Source organism: Hemicordylus capensis, chromosome 3 (assembly GCF_027244095.1).
Source record: "Hemicordylus capensis ecotype Gifberg chromosome 3, rHemCap1.1.pri, whole genome shotgun sequence".
NCBI classification, from domain to species: domain Eukaryota; kingdom Metazoa; phylum Chordata; class Lepidosauria; order Squamata; family Cordylidae; genus Hemicordylus; species Hemicordylus capensis.
The window spans coordinates 101,007,471-101,025,089 of record NC_069659.1 but is presented as its reverse complement, the minus strand read 5'-3'; the positions used below and the strand labels follow the sequence as shown (position 1 = coordinate 101,025,089).

The 17,619-nt window shown below is 44.4% G+C and overlaps 1 protein-coding gene across 10 annotated transcripts in view; it reads right to left on the bottom strand.

Moving 5' to 3' along the window:
* The window catches only part of BCOR (BCL6 corepressor), a 95,811-nt gene that overhangs the window by 1,437 nt on the left and 76,755 nt on the right, over positions 1 to 17,619 (bottom strand). For all 10 annotated transcript variants that reach the window (XM_053305391.1, XM_053305399.1, XM_053305400.1 and 7 more), the window contains 3 exons: positions 6,284 to 6,429; positions 969 to 1,046; positions 697 to 847 (listed from right to left, as the gene is read on the bottom strand). In XM_053305391.1, the coding sequence (XP_053161366.1) occupies positions 697 to 847; positions 969 to 1,046; positions 6,284 to 6,429 (375 nt within the window). The remainder of the gene's footprint in view (positions 1 to 696; positions 848 to 968; positions 1,047 to 6,283; positions 6,430 to 17,619) is intronic.

Below are 17,619 nucleotides of genomic sequence, written 5' to 3'. Positions count from 1 at the left end.
CAAGTATTTGGAGCGCATATATAGAAGCCATTTGAATGAACAACCCCCCTGTAATAAAGTGACTTGCTGGGAGGACTTCTGACAGACACATGCTCGGCTCATCCCTTTCCTGATTGCACAGGCCAGCTGCTGTCTCATTCAAACCAGCTCAATTTCTTTCATGTTTGAGATGTTGGGCAATACTGAATATATCTTAGCTGGACCTCCAAGCTCATAAACATTAAAAATAGCTTACTGACTGAAATAGAGACATTTCATAACAGTTTTGAAAACACAGGAATGGGTTTGCTTGTAGCAGAACTATACCCACACCCACACACCAGGAGAGTTCAGTGGAATGTTGATTGTACTCATAGTTTTAAAGAAATGGTTTTTATACATATAAATGAAACATAGAAAATGAAAAATGAATGATAAGATTCATAATAAATTGATTCAGACAAGAAATTATGAATTTTCATATGTGTCCACTTAGACTGGTTACATAAAAGCCACAAAAATTTAATAAGTTTTTTTTTATACCTACAGGATGGAGAAACAGTCTTACAATTAATGTTAGAGTAAAATAACTATCACAATTAATTAGGACAGATTCAAAAGATTTTACATAGTTTTACACCCAGGAACCAGGCCAGTTTTAGTAGTCCCGCATTATCTGTTGGCCCAAACATATATAGAAATTATGATGGTCCTTACCCCTGAGAAAGAGACACTTGGATATTATAACATGGCAAAAGAGGCACATCTGAGAATTCAAACTCAAAGATATCACTACAACCATCATCATCATCATCACTTGGGCCAGGTGGATTAGACAGGATATCAAAACCTGATTCGCCTTTCGGTTCTGTTTAAAAAGAGGGGGAAATACCACTGTTAAAACATACATTACATTCCTTGCTTTGCATTTGTCCCCCAAATATTTGGAAACTTCCAAACATAGTTCAAAAAAGGGGATGTTTGCTTACCACACACAGAACTGCCGTAGAAGTCCCAGTACAAGCCAGGGTCATCAATAGCACGACCTTGTAGGTCAGTTAAATACTCTACAGAGAATGAACAACAACAACAAACACTGAGTCAAAACAAAAAACTGGCAAGCTTTGCAGACAGTCTGTCATAGAGCATCACAATAATCATACTCGAAGTTTTATGTCCAAAATTCTGAAAGAACATACCAACAATTTTATTTATCAGTCCACTAGGCTCCCTGTAATAAGAGGCCATGTCTCATACTATACTACACCAAAATCCATTCCATACTTCTCTGTCCTACCCATGGCCAGTCTACTAGTGAGACTGGGTAAGGCAGCTGCCTCAGACAGTGGATTGTCCAACAGAAGGTGCTGCCGACCCACCATCTCCACAAGCCCGCCACTTCCTGTTGTCCGTGTTCCCACCACCAAATAAACCTGGCAGCAGCACAGCAGCCTCCACCACTCCTGTTGTTTTCAAAGGCCAAAGGGGAAGTGAGCAGAAGGAAGTGTGTAGTGGTACTTTATTCTAGCCCAACATTCTATTCTCTTTCTCCTACTTCCTTCCCCTCTCCTTTTTTGAAAATGTCATCTGCAGGAGCATAGGAAGAGTGCAGTAGCATCTGTGTCAGCATGCTGCCAAATAATGTAAGGTGCAGTGACACAGTTGGGTACGATGGGAGGGAGGGAAGCCCAGCCCTGCTGAGATGGAGAAGAGGGAACAGTGGGATATTTTATGCACCACTAGTAGAGATGTGCAAATTGATTCAAGTCAAATCGATTTGAGCTTGAAACAGGATGATTTGAACTCGAATCAAATCACCCTTGGAATAAAGGGCCTGATTAGAATTTGAATTGGCCCTGATTAGAGTTCGAATTGATTCAAGTGATTCAACCACTATTCTAGCAAGCTTGCCCCCTTGCTGATTGGTTTTCTGGCACTGGATTTCAATTGGCTTGAGATCTCCTTGCTTCTTGGTTGGCTTTTCATCATACAAATCAAGTGTTGTCATAAGCAGATGTGCCCCCATTGACTGGGTGGAGGGAGGGAGGGAACAAAAAAGGAGGGAATTTCAAAATGTTTTCAAAGGGCTTGGGTGTGGAGGCAGAGAGAGCCCTTAGTGTGCCCTTGAATAGAATACATCAGGAGAGGAGATAGGGAGGAATCAAGGAAGGTATGCTTTTGTGGTTTTCTCAACAACGGCAGAACATGGGTGCCTGCCAGCCATCCTTGAGTTGTGGTTTGGTCTGTTTGTGAGATGGTGTTGTGGCAAGAAATGGATAGTGGCAGGTATAGGTGTGTGTGTGTGTGTGTGTGTGTGTGTGTGTGTGTGTGTGTGTGTGATATTTCTTGGTGATTGCTGTGATGAGCTCCATGTTTGGCCCTGAGACTTACTTGTGCTTCATCCACTGCTCTGGTCTGCTCTGCAATCTGAATTGCAAGGTGTACTTAGTCAAAATGTGGCTGAAGACGTTCTAGTTGAGCTTATGGCTATGCTTGCTGGCTGCTACTGTGGAAACTGCTGCAATGCTGAAGTCATAATTGTGTGTGCGACAGCAGCTTGGGCCAATGATAATACTGCAGTGCAAGCACTGTGGCTGGCAGTGGATTCTGGGTCAGTGATTCTTTTTTGGCCATTTTTGGACTGTTTTGGCAGAATGTGGTGTTCTGTGTTGGGAAGGACTGTGTGCTTCTGTTCTGCAGTGTTTTTCATGGCAGGGTTGCAAAATTTGTGTACTCTGCTTGTTTCGGCCACAGGGAATAATGGGGAACTTGAACACCCCATTGTTCTCCATGGGTAGGTCTAGGGACACCAAAGTGGGTTGAGTGGTATGGCATGATGGGTGCTACCTACCAGCCAGCCCACAAAAGAAATGAGCAAGCAGGCAATTAAAAACAAACAAACAAACAACCTTTTCCCCAAACCCCCATAGGATTCGGGGGGGGGGGGGTTGGGAAAGGTTAGATATAACTAAAAATTGCTAACTTTCCCATTTCTTTTGTAGGTTGGGTTGGCTGGGTTGAGTGTCCTACCACTCAACCCACTGTGGTGTCCCTAAGAACTACCCATGGGGAACAATGGGGTGATCCAATTTCCCCATTGTTCCTTATGGCCAAATCACTCAAATCAATTCCAGCTGATTCATCGAAACAGCTGCTGTTTTGACAAATTGATTCAAGTATTTTGCAATTCGATTTGAGCTCGAATCGAATTGCAGAATCTGATTCATGGACATCTCTAACCACTGGGGACGTAAAGGGAAAGTAGGGGAGAGGAAGAATTAGGGTGGGGATAAAAAAGTACTATGTGCTCACAGGGACAAAGGGGTGGGGAAGAGTCAGGCGAAAGAACAGCATCTTCAGTATGCTACTGGGAGAATGGAAGGCTGGGAACACAGCAGCAGCTCATTGTGCTGTCCCAAGTGCCAGAGGGACTTGGGTCAGCCCTATCCCATCCTCAGCATTCTTGCTCTATATACCCCTGAAGCATTCTAAAAATACAGAGTATAAGCCTCCGATTAACAAGATCTATTTAGAGTAGAAAGGTAAAGGAGCTCTCTGAGGAAAACGGAGATCTTTCTTTATGTATGATACTGCCATTATATGAAAAGAACCTGACAATGTAGCTACTGTTACAAACAAATCAGTAACATCCTCCATTTTGCGCCAGATTTTGGCCTGGCTCACCCAGTTGTTCTAATCTAGTTTGATGTGGGTTACCAACGTAAGCATGATTGAACCCACTCCAAGGTAGTTTATGGCCCAAGTTGAATCTGAAATTCCCACCATGGCACAAGTTCACACACAATCATGCTCAACCTTATTATTTATATACTGCCTGATGTGCATCTCTAGGCAGTGTACATAAGTTAAAATACAATATGAAAACAGATAAAAATTATGCAAATTATGATATAAAATCAATTAATTAAAAGCTTGAGAAAAAAGGTGCGTCTTAAGGGTCTTTTTAAAAACAGCCAGAGATAGAAAAACTCTGATTTCAACAGGGAGTGCATTCCAGAGCCCCGGGGCAGCCACAGAGAACACCCGGTCCTGAGTAGCCACCAAATAAGCCACTGGTAGCCATAACCGGAACTCCCCAGATGATCTTAAAAAGTGGGAGGGTTTACAACAAAAGAGACTCTCTCTTAAATACCCAAGCTGTTGAGGGTTTTATAGATAATAACCAGCACTTTGTATTTCACTCAGAAACATATCGGCAGCCAGTTCAGTTCTTTTAAAATTGGTGTTATATGGTCCCTTCAGGTTGTCCCAGAAACCAGTCTGGCTACCACATTCTGTACCAACTGTAGTTTCCGGACTATGTACAAAAGCAGCCCCACATAGAGAGCATTACAGTAGTCAAGACCGGAAGTTACCAGCATATGTAACACTGTTTTAAGGTCATTTACCTCCAGAAATGGGCGTAGCTGACATCTCAGCTGAAGCTGATTAAAAAAGCACTCCTAGCCAGTGCCTCAACCTGAGAAACCAGAGATTTTCCTCCAGATCATTTTCCTCCAGAAATGGGTGTAGGTGACGTAACAGCTGAAGCTGATAAAAAGCACCCCTGGCTGTTGCCTCAATCTCAACATTAAACCTAGACTGGAATGACTGTGTGAACCAGACCACTATGTTTGTGCACTAGCCCCTTTTGCTGGTGTGAGTCACTGCAAGAACACTGCCAACATGATTCTATACCTTAGGAATTCCACAAAAAGATGGGAGAAGGGGTGGGAATTTATTTAGAATATGACACTAGAAACACAAAAAGAATCCAAGATTGTAATACTTCACATATCTTGAACTTCCCCTAACATTATAGACTTTGTATAGTCAAGTATTTATTTCTTATTTATTTATTTCTTATATTTTATATCCCACTCTTCTTCCAAGAAGCTCAGAGTGGTGTACATGGTTATTTTTATCCTCACAGCTGGATTCCTCAACAGTAACGCAACAAAATAATGTTTGATTGTTGCATGAGTGCACACAATACACTATCTATTGTGTCAGCACAACCTCCCAGTTCTTCCAGTCTCAATATAAGGATGTACAGCACAGGTCTCTCCAAGTGGAGACCAGAGAGAGGAGTGGAGACCTAGGTTTGTGTACAGGTTTGGCACCGAACTGGCTCAGGTGAGAGCCAAACAGTTCCGGCACTCTGAGGCACTACAGGGGTGGGGAATGTTGAGTGACACCTTTAAAAGGGAGTACAGCAGTTCCTTACTTGTTCTTCACTGCTCCATACAGCTTCCTGCTGCAGCAGCACTCACCCCAACAGCCCATGAGCAGCAACAGCATGGCAACAGCATGGCAACAGCATGCACATGGCCTCCGCACACGTGCAGACACCATCTGCGTGGTCAGCAACACCATGCTGACTATGCAAATGGCATCTGCACATGCGCACACACTATGTGTGTCCCGCCATCCCACACGAGCTGTTAAGGGGAGCACCTCTATCGCAGGAGAGAAGCTTGCCTGGTGCCAACTTGAAAGCCATTTGAGCTACGGGCAAATACCACCACCAGGCCAAATTAAATGTATTTTCTTTGCTTGGGAATTTTAGCATGTTTTAAAGTTAACGCTGTTTCATGGCTTGTGCTGGATTTTAAGAATTTTGGCTGATTCTGACTAATTGATTTGTTTTATGTAACTTTATGGTATCTCTTGTTTTAAACTGTATGCCATCCTAACAGTCTTGTTGCCTAAGGGAGGTTTATAAATTTTCTAAATAAATAAACTTATCTTAACCAGCACTAGAAGCTAAAGGGATAAAGCAAAGAGGAGAAGCAGCATATGGGCTGTAGTAAGTCTATGCCTGCTTGCTGCAACTCCCTTGCATTTCATTTTGCCAAAAACCAACCAGATGGCATATCATAATTCCCTCCTTCACCACTTCGCCAGTTGAGTGGAGGGACCCCTGAGCTAGCCAGTCTGGAAGACTAAGCTGTCAACATTGTATATCCCAAAAAAGCAAACAACAGTGTGATCCTGAGAACACCTCAGAGTTACATCCCACTTAGTTCAATAGTACTTAACTCCCTGTAAGTGCTTAGGAGTGTAACCTGAAGCCTAATGATCGATCAATACCCAACATAACAATTAAATGTGCTTTGACATGCACTAGTAAAGGCCTGTATTCCTGTTATAATCAAGCCAATTAATTGTATAAATTATTACAGTCCTAGTTTGTATTGTTTTTGGAAGTGACTAATCAAACCTGAATAGAAAAATGACACTGCAAAATACATAATACAAAAATTAACTTGTAAGCAAAGAAATAAGTGAAGCAGTTGCACACCTGTTAGAAATGTTTCCATCAGTTCACTGTGTGTCATTTTCACAATTGTTCTACCTGAGTACGTAGCGAGTGTTGGGTCAGCGCCATAAGAAAGTAGCAGTCGAACAATTTCTAGGTGATCATTTTCTACTGCATCATGGACTGGCCTAGAAAAAGAAGACCTTTGATTCAAACTCATACATCAGCATGATCCCATTTTTGTTTTGATTAGCAGCAACACGTGTTAAATAGTTTTTGCTGTAAACCACTATGGATGATGTTGTATTGACTAGTTGTATTAACTTCTATTTCAGAACATTCAGAAAGGAAGCTAGGTTTCCATGATACATGCACACGCACACTGTATTAAGCAGAATGCTCCTTTAAAAGACAGGGGTTATTAATTATTAATCATCTCCCCTCTCAATTGCCCTCCTTTCATCTGTTTAAACCAATGCCATTTTGAACAGCAACTGTTTTCAGAACCGTCCTGCATATTACAGGTCCTTCTGCAATAAACACTGCGGGAAAGGAAGGCAACAAAAATTTGGTTCATTTTATTCATTTCTGCTGCAACCTTCACTTCTAGCAACCTATAATAATGTTCTAAGTTACCGCATTTTAACTTAATTGACTGGGTTTGGGAGAGAACACTGCTTTCATTGGCCCACATCTTGTACACTGCAACATGGGCAGTGCCGATCCACACGTGCTGCTGAGTACTCTTATTGAAGTGCCAGCGGCTTTGCACTTTTGTGCAAGAGCACAAACACTTAAAATAGTGCACCCATACTCCTGACACGCTACTTAGATCAGGAACACATTGCTGACAGTCAAGGAATGTGTTTCTGATCTAAGTAGCACAACTGGAGGCGCCAGGATCAGGCCCAATCCCAGCGGCACCAGAACAGCAAGCCCGCCTATGGAGCCACCCCTGGAAGTGGGGTTAGGAGAGCAACCCCATGTCCTTGATCGTAGGCTTGCAGCCATGGCTGGCAGACTTGGGGAGGGGAGAGGGATCACCATAATGCACTGCACACTCGCATGGTGCATTATTGGGGTTCCGGGGGGTGGGGCAACGTGCGGTAGTACGTCCCAGCATCCCGACCCTTGGAGCTGCCGGCAGCAGCCAGTGATCATCTGGGCGGGCAATCCGCCTGCCCAGTGATGGCAGAACGATCGTCTGCGGTGAGGTAAGTGCTTTTGGGCTTCCTCACCGCAAACCGGGTTGTCCTTCCTCAGTGCTCGTGAGAAAGGGCTCCTGGAACACAGGTGCAGGCACTTTGCTAAGAGCCCACAGCAGCACAGGTAGATCGGCACCAGCTGCATTAGGCTGAGCAACAGGATGCCTCTGAGTACCAGTTGCAGGGGAGGAACAGCAGGAGAGAGGGCATGCCCTCAACTCCTGCCTGTTGGCTTCCAGCGGCATCTGGTGGGCCACACTGTGAAACCAGATGCTGCACTAGATGGGCCTTTGGGCTTGATCCAGCAGGGCTGCTCTTATGTGGGCCACTGTCCTCTGACTGTAGTGTTCTAATCAAATTCTGTAGAGCCACCATGTTTTGAACCTTGCAGTCTCTGTGTATGTTGACAGTGGGGTGGGGAGGGCATACATATGTCTAAAGCAATGGCCTGTGTAGTCACACCACAGAATTCAAATATATATTTGACTTGCAAAATACTATTCCTCAAAAAAGCAAAACAAATTGCTGCCTCAATATTTTATAATCTGCTATAAAGTTCTAGCTTTTGCCACAGTAAACATTCAAGAATGTGCAAAAATTATTACAGCCCTCTGCTTTGTGACTCAAGGGAAAGAGAAGCTCACAGGTATACACAACAATTACTAGCTGAAACCTTTGCATGGGTTTTCTGACAACTGAAGCTATAGCAGATTATGTAACACTAACCCATTCTTCAATCCTAAATATATCTGCATGCACATAGATATGTTTAAAACTATAGACAAAAACAATCTCTTCAGTGGTTAGAAGCAGAGAAGCATGAATCAGAAAGCCAATTTACCCCAGTTGCAACAAAGTCAATTTGCCTTATCTAAATGAAAATTCAGACTGAAATCCTGTCATTGTAGTCAAAAGGCATAATGATTGATATTGATCAAAAATTTCCTCAACAAATGGAATGCGCGGGCACACACAACTGTGTGTGTGTGTGTGTGTGTGTGTGTGTGTGTGTGTGTGTGTGTGTGTGTACACACATACACACGCTCTCACTGCTGGGCAAATGGTATATTTTTACTACATACTGGCTCCATTAAAGGTACTGAACACCCACTCTCATTTTCTAGACCCAGCAGAATTAAACCAAGGTGGAACAGGCAGCTGCACTAAGAGAGATGTTGTTTGATAGGATAAGACTAAGGAAGTCAGCAGATGCTTATCTTGGGTCCTGGAGCTACATTGCTAATATCAACATTGGGAGGGATTAGGCATTTGCTCTTTCCCAAATCTCAGATATTTACTACTGGATCTTCTACTTGGTCCAGGTAATAGAAGATCAGAAGGTTTTTGCTTTACACCAGGCCGCACAACTTTAAATAACTGTCCACCATGGACTCAAACTTCCTGTTTGCCTGTAATAATATAAACAGGGAGATTGCCAAGAACCTGCATAATTGTGGGGGAGGGCAGCATTTGGCTTGTGGATCTCAAGTTCTGCAGACATACAAATAATGCACTTTACATTCCCTTCTATACATTTGCAGTATTGCAGTCAAGAGCCACAGGAGTTAAGCAAATAAGTTCAATAGTCTGAAAAGCATTTACCTCAGTACAATGGAGGGATGCTTGCATGTTCCACAAACACACCCAGATTGCACATGGGCATCATGCCACCAGAGGCACTCTTACCCCCGGAGCTTGGGGACCTGGTTCATGGCCTCCAAGGTCCAGGGGGCCTCCAAAATCCCAGGGGGGCTCCTGCCACCACCACCCCCTGCCGCTATCCCACGGTGCCAAAAGCTCCAAGCATACGTGTGGGGTGTAGAGGTGAGCCAAGAAGGCCTCCCTCACCCCTGTGGCAGCGGTGGGTGCAGGAAGAGCAGGAGCGGCCGCTGGCTCAACTGTTTGACCCAGCGGCCTTTGAGAACTGCAAGGTGGGGAAACTCCGCCTGCTCACTGAGCAGGTCCAATGGAGCTTCCTCCTGGCAGTTCTCAAGGGCCACTGAGCCAAACAGTTGTGCCCAGCAGCTGATCCTGCTCTGCCCGCCCCCGCCACCACAGGGGTGGGGGAGGCCTGCTCGGCTCACCCCACAAACCACACCCTGGCCGTGCACATGGCGTGGCTAGAATGCTTGGAATTTTCGGCACTACAGTTCAGCGCAGCAGGGTGGGGTGGCAGCATGAGGCCCCCCTGGACCTTGGCGGTGCCACAGTTTAAAAAAAAAATCCAGGTTTAACTCATTTTTTAAAAAATTAATTTTTAATTTTAACTCACAGCAGGGCAGGTGGGCGGGGGTCTTCAAAGCCCTACAGGTCCAGGCACCAAAATTACCTAGGTGCACCCCTGTTTGCCTCAGAGAGAGCAACCGCAAGCTGCTGGTGCAGTTTATTTATCTGTCTATCTATCTGTTTATCATATTTATATGATATGTGAATCCCTAGGTGGTGTGCACAATTTAGAACAAATAATAAATCATAGTAAAAACAGTTAAAACAATTTCACAGAATAAAAAGTGAGAACAATCTCATGAGATAAAACCAAGATTAAACAGTTTATAATTAATTTCAGTTAAAAGCTTGAGAAAACAGGAGGGTCTTCCCAAAAGCAAACAGAGGAGGAGATGCTGTTATTTTAACAGGGAGCATATGCCAAAGCCCCGGGGCAGCCACAGAGAAGGCCAAGTCCCAAGTCGCCACCAAACAAGATGACAAAGACTGGACCTCTCTAGAAGATCTTAACAGGCGACAGGGTTCATGAAAAAGGTGCTCTCTTTAAGTACCCTGAACCCAAGCTGCTGAGGGCTTTATATGTAATAACCAGCACTTCATATTTCTCTTAGAAACATATCGGCAGCCAGTTCAGTTCTTTTAAAATTGGTGTTATATGGTCCCTTCAGGTTGTCCCAGAAACCAGTCTGGCTGCTGCATTCTGTACCAACTGTAGTTTCCAGACTATGTACAAAAGCAGCCCCACATAGAGAGCATTACAGTAGTCAAGACCGGAAGTTACCAGCATATGTAACACTGTTTTAAGGTCATTTACCTCCAGAAATGGGCGTAGCTGACATCTCAGCTGAAGCTGATAAAAAAAGCACTCCTAGCCAGTGCCTCAACCTGAGAAACCAGAGAGAGTTTGGGATCTAGGAGCATTCCCAAGCTACATACCCGATCTTTTAGGTTCACAGGATTTATTTGTTTTACATATTTATATCCCGCTCTTCCTCCAAAGAAACCCAGAGCGGTACACTACATACTTAGGTTTCTCCTCACAACAACCCTGTGAAATAGGTTAGGCTGAGAGAGAAGTGACTGGCCCAGAGTCACCCAGCTAGTTTCATGGCTGAATGGGGATTTGAACTCAGGTCTCCCCGGTCCTAGTCCAGCATCCTATGCATGCTCCCCCCCAAAAAGATTCAATTACTTCTGAATAAACATAGGGTTAGGCTTTTAGATTGGTGGCCAACATAATAGGGCTGAGGACAGCAAAAACTGTGGGTAAACTCAACATTCCTATTGTGTACATTGGGAGGAGGGGAAGCTGACAGGTCCTATTTATGTCATTTCCAGAAAGGGCAAAATTTATCCAGAAAACAACTATACAGATCATAGATTTAAGAGATGGGAGGGCCTAGGGGGTATTCTAGTCCAACATCAGTACAGGAAACTGCTACAGGTTCCCTGAGCAATGGCTCTCCAGCATCCATTTGAAAACCTCCAGCAAAGGACAGCCTACTGCATGAGTTCTTGCCCTCAGTTTTAAACAAGAGATAATAGATTTTTTGATGCAGTCATCCCTCACCAACCATGATTTTCTTTGAGCATCTGTGACTGGAAAATTGTGACTAGTCTCACCAACCGTGACCTGAGCATCCATGGTTTAGCAAGATTTTCTTGGTAATTTTGAGTGGGGTTCATGCTGGGGGGTGTTGGGAGGATTTTTGAAGATTCAGGGGGTTCCCCCTCACTCCTCTTGCTAACTGTTGTGGATTTAAAGGGATTCCGGGTGTTTTCTGGTGATTTTTTGGTCTTTTCATGACTGCGATTCTCCTAACCCCGTTTCCAATATATTTCAATTGCTCACCAACCGCAAGGTTTTCCTGGAACGGAACCCTCATGGTTGGCGAGGGATGACTGTATACAGAACTCCTGTAAGACTACAAGGCATGCATACCTGCTCTGGCTAAGCAAAGGGAAGACACTGAAACACCAGCTGTGCTCATGGTGATTCCTCTGGGAGAAGGATTGGCCTGGGTCATCATTAGGACTGAAGCTCAGAGAGTCAGTTCTATACACCTCTCCCCCCACCCTCAGCTCCCTGCCTATAGATATCACATCACTCTCAGGAACAGCTGCCTCTCTTAGGTAGCAGCTTCATTCATCCTCCCACCAGCCTCATGACCTGCAAGAGTCATTTCCTCTCTCAGCTGCTGCAGACAGCAAGCACAGGAAGCAGCTGCTCTCCAGGCCTCATAACCAAGGCTCTTTTACACTTACACTTACAGAGAGAGAGAGAGAGAGAGAGAGAGAGAGAGAGTGAGTGTCCTGCTGGATCAGGCCCAAGGCCTATCAGGTCCAACATCCTGTTTCACACAGTGGCCCACCAGATACCTCTGGAAAGCCCACAGGCAAGAGGTGAGGGCATGCCCTCTCTCTTGCTGGTGCTCGCCTGCAACTGGTATTGAGAGGCATCGTGCCTCTGCTGCTGGAGATGGCCTATAGCCTCCAGACTAGTAGCCATTGATAGATCTGTCCTCCATGAATTTGTCTAAACCCCTTTTAAAGCCATCCAAGCTAGTGGCCATCACCACATCTCATGGCAGTGAATTCATAACAATTCTCTCTCTCTCTCTCTCTCTCTCTCTCTCACACACACACACACACACACCCCAACCAACCAAGTTCTCTGGGTTTCCTGACCCACTGACAAGCTCAATCATGGTGTAAGAGAGTCAGAGGACAGGAAAGATACTAAGGGTTTTCACACACGCAGCCAAACCCCAGGCTAGGGCAGCCCAGCCTGGGTTAACTTGCACATGTGAAATGCTGAGAGCAAAGTCACTCCCAGCCCTGCCCTCGTGCCAAGCACCACTTTTTAACCCGGCATTTAGTCGAGGTTAAGAAACCCTGTGGTTCACTTAACCTCAGCCAGCGATCATCTAAGCGATCGCCGTTGGGATCGAGCCAGGGGGGAGGAGCTGCCGGGCTCATGCCCCGGGGCACCCTGGGATGCGGGGGGGGGGGGAAGAGTCCTCTCACTCTTTTCTGCTCTGCCACTCTCGTAGGCATGCAGTCACTCATCTGCCAGGGAAGGCAGGCAAGCTCCTGCCTCTTCCGCAGCCTGCCCACCCTCCCCAGCAAGATCACGTGAAAGACCTCACTATAAAAAATAGAAGGGGAAGTGAACTTCAACATTCTAAGACTGATGGGAGAAGCTACAGTAGTGAGGAGGAGGACAGATATACTGGCTAACATTGTGACTGGTACAATGAGAGAAGCACCACTCACCACTCTAGCATCAGTGCTTCTGAAGAGTTCCAAACTAATTCTGCACCTATGCTAATGCTTATGTGTGGGGCAGAATTTCAGCAATCTCCCATTTCCCCAGAAGTCCTCAATGTCATCCAAAAATAAGTCCCTGAGGGCTGCACAACCCTCAGGGACATATTTTCAGGTAGCACAGAGCACTTCCCGGGGAAGGGAAGGTTCTCAAAATTCACCCATATCACCAATGGAACAGTTAGTTGAACTTTTGAGAAGCACCAATGCTTCTCCCATTGTACCAGTGCTGCACTACTCAGGATGTCAGCCATTAGTAAATATTATAAATAGTAAGTAAAAGTATAACTGACTTATCTTTAATCAAATGGATCACATAGCTATGCATATTCAGATTAATTTTGGAATGAAATTAATTTTGGATTAATTTTCATCTACAACAGCTACCAAAGTCCAAAGAAGTGCAAGGATTCTTGAGTTAACCAAACAGGGCAGAAGCAGCAGCAACAAAAAGCGAGATGAAACAATATAAATACTGAAACATAGAGCTAGTTGCCACTTGCACAATTATCCATCTAGAAATTGTGTGTCTTAAGACAAAATGTAGAGAAAGGCTGTGTCAGTGGCAAAAAGCACTCTGCATATGTTCTCATTGATTACTACCTTCTCATTGATGACTGCTCCAAACTTCCCTGACATCCAAAATAGATTCCCAAAGCTGAGCCCTTCACATAAAGGCTCTACGCAACACTAGTACAGTAACCCTGGATTATTTACCAGGCATAAATACAAGTTGCTTCTTGATTCAGTTGCCTGTTTTTGGTATACAAACTAGTACAAAGTTTTCCCCTGCAGAACACAAGGCTCTACATATTCTTCCCCTGTTTACCCTGCCTCCCCCTGCTGTTGTCTCCCTTGAGCCTCTTTCTAGATTATGAGCCCCTCCGGGTAGGGACCTGTCCTCTTACCTGCTGTAGAGCACCATTACATAAATGGTGCCATATAAATGAAAAATAATAACAGGTGTAACTTAGCCACACCAGCTGAGAACCTCATGCTTTAGAAGAGCACTGGAAACAGGACAAAGTATTCAAACTATGGCAATGACACTAACATGCAATACAAAGGCTACAATCCAATATAAAGTCAGGCATGCTTAGGTCCACTGATTTCATCAGAATGAAGTGTGTAATTGTGTGGGGCTGCAGTTGAAATGAGTGACATAAACTGAGCAAAAATGCCTAATAATTTCTTCCATGTCCTGTGGCTGAGCCACACACAGCCAACTCAGAACTGCCTACCTCGGCATATAAAAAACAAAAGAATATCCTCAAAATAACAATGTGGACTAGTTGCCCAGGCCATTAACTCCTTATAACTACCCTGTCCTGCTCACAATTGCACTCTGTTCCAATTCTTTAAGTGCATGCTCACTTTAAGAGTTGAAATATGGATTCCAGTTCATAACCAGTTATTTCCAGTCAACAGAGTATAAAAATATGCTTGTATATATATAGTACTAAAGAGAGGTTATTGGCATCACTTCCATTCAAGTACAGTAGGAGTAGCACAAATATAAACAGACGCTGTATCGCAGCAAAGAGGCAGAAAAATAGGGAACAATTTCAGTATAGCCTCTGCTGCTTCCTACTTCATATTACAATGAAGCTAGATATTTCCAGCTCATGGAAATGCCCAGTTCACAGGGTTAACATCTCACAATACACCTTGGAGAGGTGAGAGTACTCAATGCAGCAGTAGGATCCACCTCCATTAAATGTAAATCTGGATCTAAAGAATTCAAATGCACATGGCAGAGGGAAAGGAAGATGTAAATATAGAAGAGTAGCACAGACAAATAATTCCTTATTGAATCACTTGTTATATTTTCTCTTTATAATGTGTCAAACATCAAGTGAACAAAAAGTATAAACACTTTCCAGTGTATAATTACTTGGGTTTTTGATGTGTGCATTTTTTAAGTTCAAGGCATTTTATGGTGCCCACCACTATTATGAATTTCCTTGCCAAAAAATAAAAATAAAAATAATCTGCTTGAAAATTATCCATAAGACATCATATTAATTTACATAAACCCTGACATATATAGTTGCCATTCACAAGAGTTGCCATTGCGCATACCTCTGCCTGTGGGCTCCCCAGGTGCATCTGGTGGGCCACTGTGTGAAACAGGATGCTGGACTAGATAGCAATAGCAATAGCACTTACATTTATATACCGCTCTATAGCCGGAGCTCTCTAAGCAGTTTACAATGATTTTAGCATATTGCCCCCAACATTCTGGGTACTCATTTTACCGACCTCGGAAGGATGGAAGGCTGAGTCAACCTTGAGCCTAGATGGGCCTTGGCCCTGATCCAGCAGGGCTGTGCTTATGTTCTTAAGAGGACAGTCACATTCTCTACACTCTAGTAACCAACAGCCACAAAGGCATGACTAGTTTAAGAGACAACTCATAATTTACCATGTGCTTAAAATCCAAAACAGACCACATTTGATAAATATGCAGCATGCCATGTGTAGTCACATTAGTGTGGATCTGAATGAAGTGGTAGTTTCTTTCAGATGCAGATTTGTTTTTGTATGGTTACACTGAGAATTTCATCAAAACAAATGCATCTGTACAGTGAGTTTTAAACAACACAAAGAGGGGGAAATGTACAGTGTGGGCTAGGAATAAGGTGCCAGAAGCTTTAGGTCCTTCTACTGTTCCTGGTCTGATCAGTGGATGGATAAAATGCTCAAGATTATAGATAAGGAGAGAGAGAGAGAGATCCAGTGAGAACTCTCAAAACTCTTCAGAATATTTAGTGGACAACAAGAACAGATCCAAATTACACATGAATAGGAATAGAAGAAGAAAAATAGATTTTCTCCCAGCTCCTCTATGAGCTGGGTCTTACGATCAGTGAGACCTGGTTTGTAAAGGTAAGTGGGGAGAGCGGCCTAAGGCCGCTCTCCCTGCAGACGAGCAGGGCGGGAGCCCTGGGCAGCCAGATCGGCTGCCCACACGACTGCCGGCTCCGTGACGGAGCCAGCGGGGGCAGGGAGGATTGGGGGCCGCGCGGCCCCCGGAAGCTCCAGTATGCCCTGTGCGACCGTGCAGGGCATACTGGGGAGACCCCCAAGCTGCAAGGCTGCTTTTCAGCCTCCCGCCGGGGGGTCTATTCATGAGTAGCCATGCCGCAGAGCTGCGCCATAGAGCCATACCACGGCTACACACAATTAGATTTTTTAAAACGGGTTTGCTGAGTGCTCGCTCCGCAAACCTGGTTTAAGGGGAGGGCTAGTTTGGTGAGTTAACCACCAGGAAGCCACCGGGCTTGCCTGCAAGCCCAGTGGCTCCCACAATCAGGTGAAATCGGGCTAGGCTCCCCTAGCCCGATTTCGCCTGATCATGGGAATAGCCCCTATATATACAGTATATGATATTGGGATATTATCCTGCACTACACAGATCGTTCTGGAATTTATCCAGACAACTAAATGTCTAACCAAGAACATGGGGGAATGCTCCTATTTGCAAGTGTCCCATAGACATGCTGGAACAGTTTCTGCAATCTAAGCTGTATATCTGACTTTGTTAATATTCAGGACAGCTAAACCCAGATAGATTCTGACTTTATTTTGTACACATAATCTCTGATCTGTAAAGAGTTTTGTGCAAACGAAGTACAGTCTAAATATAATCAATGCACTAGCTAACTAATAAAATAGTTGAATGAACTATGACACTTGCAAGGTCTGCCTCCCCGCCACCCCCCAAAAAAGTCCTTATAGCCTTTCCTAAAGCCTGCAGAGAGAGGGTGTCAGGTAGGTTTCTGTAGTCAAAATGTTCCACATCCACAAGGCCATAAAAAAAGAAGGCCCTGATCTGGTCCTTCACAAAACTTGGCTCTTGAAATGAAGTGACTTTTAGTAGGGCCTCTCCAGCAGATCCTAGGAGCTCCTATGGAGAGGTCCAGTCTCCCTTAGCAGGCTAGGCCCAGGACAACAGGCCAAATTATATCACCTTTTCAGAAACTATGCAAACCTGCAGGACTTGGCTTGCGTGGCCCAAACAGTAGGCTACTGCTGTTAACTGTTTGACTGCAGCATCTGTCAGAATGTCAATACTGATCCTTTTTGTGCCAAAGGATGCTACTTACACAGTCATAATACACAAATACAACAAATATGTATATACCGCTTTTCAAAAGTTCCCAAAGCAGTCAAGAAAGAAAGAAAGAAAGAAAGAAAGAAAGAAAGAAAGAAAGAAAGAAAGAAAGAAAGAAAGAAAGAAAGAAAGAAAGAAAGAAAGGGATCCCATCCCCAAAGGGCTCACAATATAAAAAAGAAACATGAGATAGACGCCAGCAACAGCCACTGGAGAGATGCTGTGCTACGGATGGATAGGGACAGTTGCTCTCCCCATGCTAAATAAAGAGAATCACCACTTGAAAAAGGTGCCTCTTTGCTCAGTTAGCAGGGTAAGGAAAGGGTAAGGCTGGCTTGAAGTATATAAGGACTATCCACTATATCCGATGTTCATGCTTGAGACAGCAGCTGCCAGGATTCCTCAACACTTTGGGCCTGGAAGAATAGCTGTCGTGGGACTGGCTGAAAAACAAAAATTCTCACCAGTGGCAATGCCACGGGCACTGAGGGTTCCTATGCCAT